This window comes from Labrus bergylta, chromosome 4 (assembly GCF_963930695.1).
Source record: "Labrus bergylta chromosome 4, fLabBer1.1, whole genome shotgun sequence".
Classification (NCBI taxonomy): Eukaryota; Metazoa; Chordata; class Actinopteri; order Labriformes; family Labridae; genus Labrus; species Labrus bergylta.
Window position 1 is genome coordinate 29,172,215 of NC_089198.1, and position 14,887 is coordinate 29,187,101.

At 37.1% G+C, this 14,887-nt stretch overlaps 2 protein-coding genes across 2 annotated transcripts in view; one reads left to right on the plus strand and one right to left on the minus strand.

Annotated features, from left to right (window-relative positions):
• Positions 1 to 1,535: 1,535 nt before the first annotated feature.
• Positions 1,536 to 5,494, minus strand: calr3b (calreticulin 3b). Its single transcript, XM_020629707.3, has 9 exons — positions 5,334 to 5,494; positions 4,755 to 4,856; positions 4,133 to 4,336; positions 3,939 to 4,033; positions 3,626 to 3,835; positions 3,096 to 3,209; positions 2,842 to 2,985; positions 2,660 to 2,752; positions 1,536 to 2,529 (listed from the first exon to the last, which is right to left on the minus strand). Exons 1-9 carry the CDS (start codon positions 5,419 to 5,421, stop codon positions 2,326 to 2,328), a joined length of 1,254 nt encoding a protein of 417 aa, XP_020485363.1. The 5' UTR covers positions 5,422 to 5,494; the 3' UTR covers positions 1,536 to 2,325.
• A 2,281-nt stretch (positions 5,495 to 7,775) lies between these two features.
• Positions 7,776 to 14,887, plus strand: part of LOC109979212 (dynein axonemal heavy chain 8) — a 32,778-nt gene continuing 25,666 nt past the window's right edge. The window contains exons 1-19 of the mRNA XM_065954438.1: positions 7,776 to 7,802; positions 8,168 to 8,252; positions 8,746 to 8,897; positions 9,264 to 9,447; positions 9,621 to 9,784; positions 10,064 to 10,240; positions 10,516 to 10,629; positions 11,603 to 11,710; positions 11,800 to 11,901; positions 11,993 to 12,139; positions 12,232 to 12,411; positions 12,519 to 12,595; positions 12,707 to 12,806; positions 12,903 to 13,022; positions 13,116 to 13,251; positions 13,352 to 13,539; positions 14,214 to 14,333; positions 14,538 to 14,670; positions 14,788 to 14,858. Of these exons, the coding sequence (XP_065810510.1) occupies positions 7,776 to 7,802; positions 8,168 to 8,252; positions 8,746 to 8,897; positions 9,264 to 9,447; positions 9,621 to 9,784; positions 10,064 to 10,240; positions 10,516 to 10,629; positions 11,603 to 11,710; positions 11,800 to 11,901; positions 11,993 to 12,139; positions 12,232 to 12,411; positions 12,519 to 12,595; positions 12,707 to 12,806; positions 12,903 to 13,022; positions 13,116 to 13,251; positions 13,352 to 13,539; positions 14,214 to 14,333; positions 14,538 to 14,670; positions 14,788 to 14,858 (2,385 nt within the window). The remainder of the gene's footprint in view (positions 7,803 to 8,167; positions 8,253 to 8,745; positions 8,898 to 9,263; positions 9,448 to 9,620; positions 9,785 to 10,063; positions 10,241 to 10,515; positions 10,630 to 11,602; positions 11,711 to 11,799; positions 11,902 to 11,992; positions 12,140 to 12,231; positions 12,412 to 12,518; positions 12,596 to 12,706; positions 12,807 to 12,902; positions 13,023 to 13,115; positions 13,252 to 13,351; positions 13,540 to 14,213; positions 14,334 to 14,537; positions 14,671 to 14,787; positions 14,859 to 14,887) is intronic.

Consider the following 14,887-nt stretch of genomic DNA (forward strand, 5'->3'; position numbering starts at 1 on the left):
AGGGATGGGCACACTTTGGTCACAGCAAGGGGCCACATTCATTTAATTCACACTGCCAGGGGGCCAAATTGTAGGATGCAAAAACGATAACAGTCAATTATGTCTCAAATTTAACTCAACATATACCAGTGATCAAATATTATTATGGAAATATTTCTGGTTTTCATGATTTCATGGCAGATTTGGTCACGTTTTCTTCATGTTTTGATATGTAAAAATTGACCTGAGGGCCACATTGAGGGTTGACGAGGGCCACATGTCAGTTGCCCACCCCTGCCCTATATGAATCAAACTTAAACTGTGCAATTAAAAATAGATTTATACAAGAAATGTACATAACCCGTGCAGGGATAAAGAATACATGTTTAATTTCAAGCAATTATTAGACCTGAATATAAAAAAATAAAAAGTGTTGACCTTCTGAAGTTGTGCTGTTTATATATGTACAGCAATGTTTTAAAAAGCAAATAGTGCAGAGTTATCAAAAACATACATTAAATAACAGGCAGTGCAAACATTAAATTAAAGGTGCTATTTAAGTAATTGAGGTGATCATTAAAGTGTCCAACTAGAGGCTGACTCTTGGGACAGCTGTGCAGATGGGAAGTGGAAAAAGAAAGATTTAGTCCAAGTGTGTGCTTTCCCCCTGCCATAACCGTGAGGTGTTGTACAGACGTACGGCCAGGGGGACAAAAGAGTTCTTAAGTCTGTCTGTGGAACGGGATTGTGACAGCAGTCTGCCACTGAACACACTCCTCTGCCTGCTGAAGGTGCTGTGCAGAGGGTGGTGGGTGTTGTCCATGATGGAGAGCATTCTGTTCAGGGCCCTTCTCTCTGCCACTGTCACTGTCATACACATGATGGTGTATTTATTTTACCTTCTCTGAAAATAGTGCTTAATATAAAACTGGACTACCTACTTGTACAGCCCCCTTCGCGTCCCCATAGGTTTACTGTGTGGTTACTAATAATGTTGATGGTTTTTTTTGTAGACTTATAAACCTCTTTATTACAATTCAAACCTCGTTTTTTTAGGCAATCCCATAGCTATAGATGACACGCCATGTGTCAAAATTACAAACGTGGAGTTGGGTTGCATTGTATTCAAACAGTTATAATGATGTGTGTAGTGATCTGGAGAGTTTGAGGAATCTTCCATCATAACTCAGCTGTGTAAATACAGCTCAAAGAGTGGGAGGAACTGTGGCTCCATAGGGAGCATTGCGATATCTACAATTAAATTTGCCCAAGGGACCCTAAACAGATCACATCAATTGAGCAATTAATTTTCCCTTTCAAAAATAAAACTGTATGAATTTCATCAGTTGATATATTAGCAACAATTATCATTACCGATTATCAACTGTTCTCTATAGAAAGCTCACCTAATTTTAATATAAATAGTTCATTATTCCAACATAAAACCCAAATCCCATTCCATGTTTAATACACACAAGGTGTATATCTACAAGATATAAACTACACTTTTTTCCAAGAAGAGCACATTATAACTAAAAAAAAAAATGGGCAGGCAATTAGGTTATAATCTTTTTAATAAAAACTTTGGTATCATTAACATTCTGTCCAATAAAAATCATCCCTATGATTTCACAAGTCACTCCAGGGGCTCCCCATATGTTCTTCAGATTTCCAGGATTTAATGCAGGTTCCATCATATTACCATGAAGACACTTTCAAAGTATGCAATTTACTGTAGAGAAACTATTTCATTGTGCATTAAGATGGAGACTGATTGACACTTCCTTCAATTATGCATTTTAAGTCTGGGAGAAACATTGAAAGTCAGTGCCACAGACATAAACAAGTTACATTACAGTCTTGATTTGTCTGTATTTTGTGATCGTTTTGCATTCAGTCAGTCTATGTATCTCATTTTCAGGTATGTGCAGTTTACTTTTCATGAGGCTGCAATAGATCAGTTTTAAATTCTCAGTTTTCTTTTATTTACCTCTTTTGTATACCAGCTTTTGGTAAAATTGTGAAACATTGATGAGAAAATCTGCATATAACATTGTGTGAATCAAGGAAAAAAAGTGAATCTCTATTCTCTGTTATTTCAAAATGAGGAATGCACCTTGAGCATAGAAAACACAAGAATCAACTAAGCAGCTCAGGGGCAACAGGGAAATATGACCAAAATGAAAGAGAAACTAAGTCCATCAACACCCAATTCACTACCTTTGCACCCTAAGTTGGGTTGTGTCCAAATCTCAGGGAGAGGATGCACAGCAGCCAAAATACCCCTGGGAAATTCAGGACAGAGTTTCTAAAGGAGGGACGTACAAAATCTACAGCAACACCTCCTCAAAGCTCATCTTTAAGCTTTGCTTCCTCCTCATCCATTTCTGAAAGTGCCTCCTCCATTTCGTCCTTTTCTTCACTCATGTCTTCATCATCCTCCTCCTCGTCGTCCTCCTCGTCAGCTTCAGTCTCTTGTTCTTTGTTCTTCTCCTCGTCTTCTTTTCGTTTCAGGTCATCTTGCTCCTGTTTCATTGTCTTTTCGGGTTCCTGTGGGGGAAGTTAAAAAAACAAATTCACAAACCATGTCTCTGGATCTATTCAGTATCCCACTGGCAATGGTTAACATGTTGCTCCAATAGAAATACATGGCCTAAAGAGGGCACCAGTACTAACATACCTTTGTCATCCCCCATGTCTCCTGTCCAATCTCTTCAGCCTCCTTCACATCGTCTCCGATCAGGAAGTTATCAAAGATGGTTCCAGATTTCACCTGAGATAAATATTAATGAAAGTTTGACAGTAGTTCTAGAATAACCAAAGAAATAAGATTCATTTTCAAATCCAGATTGGCTCTCTTACCTGCCAAAGATCCAGACCTAGAACACCAACTTTGTCAAACTTGTAGATGTTCAAATCAGGGCTGTATTCAGGATTGTCAATCTCAGGGTGCACCCAGGTTCCTTTGTAGTTGGGGTTGTCAATCTGTTTGGGTTTCCATTCTCCCTGTAATACAGAACGTGTTAATTAGAATTTGGTGAATGTTAAGCATTTTGCAGCCAGACTGGATTACTAAAAACACAAGCCCTGCCCATCACGATCTAACTTTAGTATACCTTGTACTCTGGGTTTGGGATCATAGGTGGCTCCCACTCTCCATCCATATCCTCATCCCAATCCTCAGGCTTTTTAGCATCAGGGTCTGGAATGTTTTCAGCTTTGTCCCAATCCTAAAAGGAGAAGAAGTAACACAAAAACTGAAGTTAAAATACAGAAATACAGTGCGCGCCCCATATATGGAGGCTGTAGTCTTCCAAGCGGGCGGCCCAGGTTTGAATCCAGCCTGTGGCTCCTTTCCCGCATGTCATTCCCCACTCTCTCTCCCTGATTTCTCACTCTATCCACTGTCCGATCTCTCAATTAAAAAAGGCACAAAAAGCCCAAAAATAAACCTTTAAAAAATAAAATACAGAAATGAGTGAGTGAGTGTAAATTAAGCTCTTGAAAGATCAGGACTGCATTGGAAATGTTGGAGAAAAATAAAAAAACATCCCTCCCCTTTCAGCATTTCTTATCAACACAACACCCAGGAAATAGAAAATGTCACATTTTACACGGGATGAGGCTGATTCATTTCATAATTCACCTCAGGCTTTGTGTCATCAGCATCATCAACCTTTGCACGATCATCCCAGTCCTCTGGCTTCTTGGCTTCAGGGTCCTTAACTTTCTTAGGAGGCAGGAAGTCCCAGTCTTCCTCCAGACTGCCAGATTCTACCTTCTCATTATCAATTTTCACCTCATAGGTCTGATCGGGATTCAGGATTAGTGTGTACAGATGGGTCAGCTCATCATCCTAGAAGAAATATCAGCATTTGGAATAAGCCACTGGTACAGAAGTAGTGCATATTTACATATAATTATAAGAATATTTTGTTATATTAAAATGTTAGTATTACCTTGCACTTAATCTCTTTCTTGATTAGGTGATTCTTGCCTTTGTAATTGAAGATGACATGGACTTTCTTGGTGCTGTAGCCACAGATATCAGGGCCTGGGTGGAATTAAATATTTAAAAAGTTTTTCAAAACTGACTTTAAAAAACACTCAATTATTTCATTAAAATATTCAACTATCACAAACATGGACTTACCAAACATGACGTAGTATGAGGAGTCTCCATGCATGTCAGTCTGGTCCAGGTCTGAGGGGAAGACTTTCACGTAGCCACCACCACAGTCAATCTTTTGCTCATGCTTGACTGTAAACTGAATGACCAAAGGCTTGCCCTCGTTGCTGAAAGGCTCGAAGCGGGCAGAGGTTGCATAAAAACGAGCATCCTGGCTTGTTTGCAGACCTGAAAAGGAAAGAGCACAGTAAGATTTAAGCAAGGCAAGCACAGTGAAATAGGTCCTCTATAGCTAACAATGAAAAGTAAAGACTATACTACAACACAACAACACTAAGGCCCTTTAAACTATAAATCTGCATTGCTAAGGATACATTTTGTTTGTGCACTACATCAAGTTATATCCAAGCTTTTGAATCAAGATGCATCTAGTGATTCAACTTTTCATATGTTGTTCCCAACTAATCCTTACTATTATTATTATCTTATTCATAAAATACTCAAATCAGAAAAACCCAACTACCCTCAAGAGCATTTATGGCATTATAAATAAAGCATGATCAACACTGAGAAAAGGTTGTTCCCAATCAAGTGACGTGTTTTATTTTTTGTATTATGAGTGGATTTTGAGAAGAAATTCCTTTACCTTTGTCTTTCTCAGCATCTCCATAGAAGTTGCCGGCTGTTAGTTTCCACTCTCCATAGTCAGATTTGTGTTTGGAGTTCACCCAGCGACTTCTCCATTCATCTGAAGAAGAGGGGAAAACAACATCACGTTAAGTAAGCCCTTGGGACACCTCTTTCATATTCATCAAGCTACTTCCCTTAAAATCCCAACAACTGTCAGACCACCTGGGTTACGTTGTAAACTATCAAATGGACGTACTGTGTTAGTCGTTACATCGTTATGCTGACATTAAGGCCACGATTAGCAACTTAAGCATAAGTGGAAGAAAAAGAAATACGTTTTCAAGCCAGGAGGGGGGGGGGCCTTGCTAAAGTTAGCTACCTAACACCAAGTTACAGTAAGGACACTGAGAAATGAAGCATTTTCGCTGAATCTGCGAATATATATCACAAATATAGTCAATGATGTTCTGTGAAGAGAACATTATTTTTAAGATAAAGGTACGAAGTTCATTTTGGAGAAACAGTCAAGCTAACGTGCACTGAACCACCCCCTCTGCAGGACCAGTGTTAAATATACTTTAAAAGACAAACTTACCACCGTCCGTAAACTCCTCACGAAAGAAAACAGTGGCATGTACGCTGTACAATGCTAACACAACCACAACGACCCCAAAGACTTGCATTTTTCCACAACTTTCCACGACCGACGACGTCCTTGTTGAGAAGTGAATACCAGGTGGAGAAGGAAGAGTATTTTAGAGTCGCTCGAGCGAACAGATGTCTGCCTCCCATTGGACGACACGATGGTGTGCCTGGACCAATCACAGTAGACCACGAAACATATGTCACTTACAGGGCCTGATCCAGGATCAGTGAATAATATAACACGTCGACTTTGTCATTCTATCAACATTCCTGTAGAGGGCGCCAAATAGCAGATGTATAAAATAGTAAGAAAAGGTGTTGTTGCCAAGTCCTCTTGTTATAAGCGACTTTGGGCCTGTTTTTCCTGTAAAGTCGCTTGCAAATATCGTCATATTTTGGGCTTGTTTTCTAAAGTGCAGTTGCTTGTTTGGGCTTGCTTTGCTCCCTGTATGAACCCCTACTGATTCTCTCCACAACTCTCCACAATAAAGCGAAAAACGATCACGATAGTTTGTCCTTTTCCAGGATCCGTCCACAACCCCGTTTACCCTATGCGTTTACCCCGCGAGATCTGGCAACACTGTGTTCAGTGTGTCAGCTCAGCTACTACTATTACTGGTTGCATTGTGAAGAACCCGTGTATGAGGGACAAAAAAAGACTAAAGTATAAATACATAAATGTTGGGAGAAATGCATACAATAATGTATAAATAATTAAAAAAATGCATCAATAAATATATTAAATAATTTTATAAATAAATATATTCATATATTTATTGTGTCCATGTTTTTCAAGGAACAAGGAAAAGTAAATATGTAAATTAAGTGGGCCGTCCTGACATTACTGAAGTAGGATTGGCCAATTTTGGAAAACAGACAGAAGCAAATTTACATATATATACTTTTCCTCTTACGACCTGGACACAACTAAATAGATGTGTAAATGTAAAAATACGGAAATAAATTAATAACTCAATTAATGTGGAAATGTATGCATTGATACATATATAACTGTAGAAATACGCTAATAAATGAATAAATACATGTAGAAATATATAAATAGCCTTTTTCATTAACAAAGTGTATTTATTATTTATTCATTGATGTTATTGATATTTATTGATGCATTTATTTCATTATTTATTTATTTTTACATTATTGTATGCATTTCTCCCAACATTTATTTATTTATTTATACTTTAGTCATTTTTTGTCCCTCATACCCGTGAGCTCACGCCAGGTGAAATAAAAAAAGTAAAAGATTAGTAAGTGTACAGAATGACGAGGGCTACAACTGGACACTTCACCGGTGGGAGCAGTCGTTAAATCCCTGAACGTTGAGATAAAATTTACCGCAATTTAAACATTTCTAGTTTTAACGGCCAGTAACCATAGAAACCAAACGGTTGATAACGGTCAATGTGCGGTTGCAAACTTCATTACAAGAAAAGCAAAAAAAACACCGAGTTGAGTTTTTTTCTTAGAGTAAAACAGAAACCGCACACACAGAAAATGTGGCAAACAGGAGTCAATCTCACCTGGTGACCGACTACAGTACAGGTAAGGCAAAAAAAACATGTAATGGTTCTATTAATGGACAAGTTTTGAACTAGATAACAGCAAACGGTCCGAAATAGTTTGCTAACTGGTAGGTTCACTTTTCCTTAACGATAACATTTGATTTAACTTGGTTTATCAATTATGGAGTAACATTAGACAGATAGTAAAACGTAAGGCAATTCATTTTAATTGATACAATTTGCCTGTTTGAACGCTTATTTTAAATAAGCCTAGACTAAGTTTACAATACTGATGTCATAAGCCAGCCAAGTAGCCAATTCATTTTTTTTTTTAAGCCAGCAATGTCCAAAGCCTCATGTCTAGGTTCTACACTAGTAACTTAGAAACATGTAAATAAGGCTTAACCTTTAGTAGCTTGCTCATTTTAAATTTTGAATCACATCTAGAGAAAACAAAAGGGAGACAAAGTTTTCCAACAGCAAAGGAGGGGTTTGTCCTGTGCAGCAATTGATGATGGATACCAGGTTTGGATGTCAGGTAAATTCATTTAACAACGTTAATTATAGGGTTATTATCTAAAAAAATCAACACATTTAATTAGTTTGATGGTACAATTTGTTTAGTTGCATAAGTACATTAAATACTATTCACAACACATTTCTCTTCAGGCAAAGTACAAGCATGCCAGAGGAGTTAGAAAGAAGCTCCTCACCTCTGCACACAAGTACATGATCGATACCCTGGCAAACAGACTGTGTTTGGATCCAACAGCAGTAGAGGAATTTATTTTAGATTCTACATCTGTGAGTTTTACCTATCTTTTAAAAATATATATATATATATTCCAATCAATTCCTGGTAAGTCATAGCCATGGGGGGCATGGGACACTTTGGCCCTGTAATGTGAACATCATCATGTCTCTAAAGTAAAAGTAGATGAGAAAAGACTAAACTATATTGTTAAGAGATAATATATATCCATCTGGCAAACATATAGACTTGCAATTTCTCTGGAAAACTCCAGAAAAGCCCCATTTGAAAACCACTACAGACATTTCCAATATTTCAGTCATGCTACAGGGTTGGTGGAATTTATCATTGGAGATAAAAGGTCCTAATTATTCAATCTATCTAATTATCATTCCCTATCACTGGTATACAGTACTGTTATGCTGCTATTCATTGTTGATTTTGAGATGAAGTTTTGCCTTTGTTACCATTTTTAAAGTTTTCAATTTCTGTCCCTACTCTCTTGTCTAATAGCTGGCTGCTTTTGATGATTTCTTCGCTGAAGGAGGTTGTAAAATAATTATCTTTGTGTATCAACAGTGCAAAGTCCCAGGAATAGGTAGGCATGAATCATGCACAGTTCCATTTTTTTTACCGTCACTGCTCAGAGCCAGCTTGCCTCAATAGAATGTCTCATTCTAGTATTGGGTGTTGGCCAACATTGGGCTTCATAAACCAGAGTAAAAATATGTCAATTAAAAGAAACTATCACAAATATGAGATATCAAAAATACATCATTCAGAAATCTGAGAGATATTCTGACATCTTGCTATCCTTGAAGGGGAAAAAACAGCAGAGTTGGTTTCATTTTAACTGAAAAGAAGGTTAAGGGAAGGGTTATACCGGTTGTTTATAGTCTCTCTAGTTTTTGAAATTTTTCGGGTATAATTTGGAATACAACATTACCGAGAAGACATATGTTAATATTGTTTGTATTCATCATCAAAATTGTGAATATCCATACTTTATTACACAAAAAAAGATATCAGCATTGAATAATTCTACATATTATACCAAGTTTTTCTTCTCATAAAAGTAATTGTGATTTCAGAATGTGGACGCACATACCCTGGGACTACCAGAGGTGGAAAAGTATTAAGGCTGTTTTTAGCCGATTTGTCTAAGATATGCCTGACTGGTGTTTGCTGCTACTTCACAAGGACTAGAGTGGACGTTCCTGTGAATTTAGAGAGCATACACGAGGTAAGACCGCTATCTATATGCCTTGTTAGTTTGTAATTTTGTGATTGGGTTCTTGGTTTAGACTCATTTTTATTGCTATGTTGTATTTAAAAAGTGTGTTGGACCCCAGAAAGAATAGCCGATGTGTATGCTGTATGTTCTAATGGGGATCCGAATAAAGAAAGAAAAGAAAGAAAGAAATAATCACTGTTGAATGCAGAAATTATTAAATTGGAAATAGTGGTTCCTGTTAATAACAATGTAAAGTGCCCACTGTGCTGTGCTGGCCTCTTTTCCATTAAAGTAACATGTCTAATCACAGACATTAAATAACTTGTTTCCTCTAGATGTCATTAGTGGATGGATGACTCTATTGATGTTTTGTAGGAGATCTTCTTTTCAATGGTTGATGCCAGAGATGGCCTCCTGAAAGGAATAAGGAATACCTTCAATTTTGTGCTACCAGCTCTTGAAGCACAAAACTGGGGTGTCTTAGAAAAGACTAAGCATGGGGAAAAACTTATAAAGGACTACAAGTGCAATATAAAACACTGTCTTGACTCCTTAATTGGTAAGTTTTTGGATTGAAGTTTTGGTGGTTGGAGGGAATTATCTTTTTTTTTAACCTAAAAAAATGCCTAAACATGTTATATTATCCATTTTAATTCATATTAAAATTTTATGATGGGTGGTCTCTTATCGTTTTGGTGACCTGTAACCTAATCTTCCTTGTTTGTGCCCCAGTTATCCAGAAGCGCAATGAGAGTGTTGTTCACCTGGAAACAGTAACAGATATTGACTTCTCGAAATTGGCCTCCTTCGATGACATTAAAGATGCAGCTACTGACAATGACCTGGTGGAACGCCTGGAGGGAATTTTAAGGCCATGGTATAAGCAAATTGAGCAGGTCAGTTGAAGTTGAATTGAGATTTTTCGTTTGTTATTCAATCATTAACATGTGATCAAACTTATGTTAAAAGAAAGGGGCTTTGCCAATTGCCAGTGTTAAAGATCAGGGAACTAAGACTTAAATAATCCTGTTTCAAAAAGAAGCGCTTCAGATACTATGTAACATGTAACTTGTAACATGCATGTAACTTGGCATTGTTATCTTCTTTTTAATCTAGAAAATGTTGCTTCATTCTAACATTAAGTTGTTACTTTTCTTTGTATCCATAATCACTAGATACTGATAGAAAGTGATTCACAGAGCAAAGTAGCTGATGCTGAAGGACCACTGGCTGAGTTGGAACACTGGAAAAAAATGTCTATAAAGTTCAACTCCATCATCAATCACATCAGAGGCCCTGAGTGTTGGCCAATGGTACTCGTGCTCCATCTCAGCGATTCTGAGATCATTGAGGTATTCTCTTGAGTATTAAACTTCCACTAATAAATGACTAGGTTACAGTATAACAATTTATACAATTTTCACAAGACTTGCTGTGGTGACCCAGCTTGTGATAGAAAAGAGAAGTAATATAAAACCATTTGTTCTGGAAAATTAAAGTTGTTTTCATTGAAATTGTGCCAGAAAAACAAAGAAGAATCAAAAAATATCATAAGATCACTGTGGTTTTGTCTGGTTGTGATTAATTCCCTTGTTATGATAGTCGCTGCTGTATCTTTTGCCTGTAGATGTGGCAGGAGATGTATGCCAAGATAGCAGAGCGCACCAATGAGGCAAAAGACAACGTTAAATTCCTGAGCTCGCTGGAGACCGTCTGTCAACCTCTGTACCATGCTGACCCGGTACGTTAAGTTAAACATTTAGTGTCTAAGGAATGTCAAAGGAAAAGTTGTAAGTGTTGAATGGGGACTTTTCTATTCAATCATTTATACGTGGTATACATTTAGGGGCATAAAAGGAGATTAAGGTAAAGATACTTGATAGAAGGATGCTTCATCTTTTGTTAAGAGTCCTAATTGAAAATGCATTTGCCATAAAAATCTTGAAAATGCATGATGTTTGTAGCAGCGTTTACATAAAGTAACAGTGTTGTAGATGTAGAATTCTCTATTTAGTTAACAGAATTATTTCAGATGTAGGTTGAACCTCAGATACTGGGACATCTAGTGGTTATCAAGGAAATATCCAGGACAGCAACTTCATAAAGATGAAGAAGGCGGTTTTTAAACACAGCTTATGAGGAAGCAGGGACAGTCTTAGAGTGCTTTGAAAAGTTCTTGAGTCTCCACACTTGGCTGTCCATCACCCATTTACAAACGACGTATGTATCCTAGTTGTAGGATTGGCAGTATTATAGTGAAGAAAACATCTGTTAAAATTCACCATGAGCAAGCTGACAGTGGTGATGCATTAATATCACACAACCAGTGCTTGTTTGCTGCATTCTTCTTGTATGTATGTGCTTTTCCACTAGTTCGATTATGCTTTGGTTGCGTCCAATAACTAGCAGGATTGCTATAAATGCAAAAAAAAAAAATGTTTACATCATGTCTTGCCTCCTGAAAGCCCCTGTCTCTCTTATCCAAATGGAAAAACTGTACTCTGTGAGGAATGTGTAAATATGCAGTTCAGGAAAATTTCATAGGCAGGCATAGAGAAATGTTTATTTATATTTTGGAGAAATGTTCAAGAGGGCATGTGTGAAAACAGTTTTAGTGACTCCTTCAAAGTATTAAGTCTTTATAAGAAGGTCAGAATATGCCAATAATTACGGTAATAGTGTTCTGTAGATAATATAATGGTTTATTATGTCAGGTCGCCATGAGGACAAACATGCAGAAAATCATTGATGCCATTCAGAGGATCTACAATGATTCCCTGTACTTCAATACAGACGACAAGATATCTGAACTGTACTTGAAGGTAAGTGTATTCTAATCAGTGTAAGAAAACATCTTTCCTTTCAATTTGTTTTGAACATTTTGTATCTGTATTCCTTGAAATGTTTCCAGGTCACACACCAGATGGTTACATCATGCAGATCATATATTACTGAGAATGGCAAACATCAAATATGGGACCAAGATACTGAAGACATCCTCAGGAAAATGCAGGTGATAACCACACCTATCATTATTGATTAGCTGTGTTGTCATAACACACGTTGACATCTGATTCCGACTTTATCATCCATCCTTTTGGCAGAACTGTATCAGCCTGTATCAAGAGTATCAGTGTCGCTTCCAGAAAATGAAGAAACAAACGATGGAACAGCCTGGAAAGACTTCATTTGACGTGTCAGAGACACTGATTTTTGGCCACTTGCAGGGATTTTGCAAGCAACTTGAAAAGGTGCAGTTCAAGCTGCTGACTATTTAAATCTCATTTAATTTCTCTTCAACCATAAAGCCTTGTCTAGTTACCATAAGTGTTATCTTTTGCAGATTGTAGAAATAATTTCAGTGTTCAAGAAGTTTGAACCTCTGGCAAAATCTAATATTGAGGGCATCGAGAATCTGGCCAGACAATTCCACACTATCTCCATGAACCTGAAAGGGAAGCAATATGATATGTTGAGTCTAGAGTCAGCTGAAAAGTTCATGACTCAAATCAGCCACTTTGAGGTATGTATAACTTTCCTCTGTTAACAGTCTGTAGTGCATTAAATGTAATGCAAGTTTTATTTAATTAAGAATATGGTCATATTCAATTTACTGCTCTTTATCTACAGAACCAGCTACGAACATTCATGAGTTCCTGCTTCTCAAACATCATCTCATCTCAAAAATCTCTGTCCCTAGTACAGAGGTCAGTGGGGCAAAATATAGTAGACTCATTTTAAGATTGCACTTTAGTTATTAAAGCTGTTGGTGGTTTTACATTATCATGATTAAAGGTCTCATCATTTTTTATTTGTAGTTTTCAGAGGCTGAACATTCCCTGTCTTGAAGAAGAAATACCTAACGTCTTGGGCCTTATTTTTGAAGTTTATGCCCATGAACTAGAGTTTGTGGAGAAGGTATCTTATCCTGTTGGAGAATACTTTTATGGGTAGATCTTCTGTAGATATTGACATTTCCTATTAAATTTACTGGTATACTTGACTTTTTTTCAGCACTATGACAATCTGAAAAATGATCCCCCATTAGCTGTAAATATGCCTCCTGTGGCTGGAAGGATTGCTTGGGTCAGGCACCTCTACAAAAAAATAGCTGATCCCATTACATACATACAAGTAAGCCAAAACTACTCCCACCAGAACGCCTGAATGCATGTTCATTGTTTAAAATATTTTAACCTTGAATGTATCTGTGCTGGTCAGCAACAGAAGAGCTGTGACATCCTGTGCAGCCCTGAGAGTCAAGATGTGATGAAAATGTTCAATCAAACCGCAGCTGTATTAACAGAGTTTGAGGTTGTTCACCACAAAGCGTGGATGAGTGAAGTGTCCAATAAAGGTTCTGGTTAGTTCTATTGCTCTATCTTTTAATTTTGATACCCTCATTATGTTGTAGGATTAGTATTGATTTCATATCATTCCTTCCTATTCCTACTTTGTAACAGTCTTGAATTGTATGCTGCTGCTTCGTCACCCAAAGAATGGAAAATTCCTGATCGGTTTAGATCCGAAAGTAACCGAGATCATTCGTGAGGCCAAGTGTTTGTTGGAGATGCATCTTGAGGTTCCAAAAAGAGGATTGGATTTGGTTAATTTGGAAAGCCAATTAAATGCCACTCATCTCCGACTACAGGTAAGCTATACAATTTCACAGATAGAAAGGGCCATCTTATATTATGACTTGCATGTTATTATACTTAAATGTTTTTGTAGACCATTTTGGCAGATTACGAGGCAGTTTGTGAGTGCATACCTGAACACCTCATCAGCTTGATGGCGTCAAAAAAAGAAAATGTAAGCAGTGGGAAAGTAAATTACATTTTAAAGACGAACATTTGAATGTATTATTATACTTAGTTTTGTTCGTTTTTTGCTTATATACCTTGCATAACTAAACACTTGGGCCTTCTATATGCTTTAGCTATAAGCGGGCGCATTTGTTGCTTGCTTCAGAGTGATTGGTCTTTTTTTAGTAATGTGTGTTTAGGTCCTTAAGCAGTGTTATTTCTTCATTTATCAATTTCAAGGTGGAATCTGTGTTTCAACATGGATCAGACTTTCTCGCTTGGTCAAGTGATCCCCCCTTATTGGACAAGTTCTTTCAAAAGGCTGACAGGGCTTTGTTTGAGCTCCAACATCTTGTAAACAAGGTATTGTACTGGAGAAAAGCTCAGAGCAAAATGTGTACCGTCTTTTATCTTAATTATTGTATTTGAATATGAAGTATAGTTTTTTTTTTTTTTTTATAGAATTACTATTGCAACATTATTAATGATGATAATATATGGCATATACATGTTGTTTTAGGTGCAGGAAATTTGTAAAATCCACATTGATGATGTCCTTAAAGACATCTCAGAGGTCGTGGTGATTGAACTCCCAGAAGATCACGCATCCTCACTGCAGTACCTAATCAACAATAACAAGGTACTGTACTGTTTCTACATTTTCATTTTCAGAATGAAAACACAAGTATTAGTGAATTATTAATCATCTTTCAATCATGAATCCTTAGATGATTTGATCTGTATTTGAATAATAATAATGCCTCTTATGATAATCTTCAATTGGTTTGACAATGTTTTAAAGAAATATTGATTTTGATAGCTAATCTCCTTTTTCTTATTCAAGCATCTTTGTAAGGAGCATATAAAGACATTGAACAGCAAATGTAGTAGTGTTAAAGAAGCAGTAGGGAAGCTGAGACATGTGCTGAGTGCTATTGAACCAAAAGCCATCATGACTGATGAGGAACCAGCTCCAGGTGCTCTTAAGTCTCATTTTCTAGTGTTGCACAAAGAGTGAAATACAGTTATACACCAACCACAGATAAATAATATATACGTGGTTGTTTCCCCTCCAAACTTCTTTAAAATTTTAGGAACGAGGGATGCAACATTGTCAGGAGAGGGCAAGAAGACCCCTGATGAGGAGGAGGAGGGAACTACTCAAGTAGATCCAGAGAGAAAAAAGACACACAC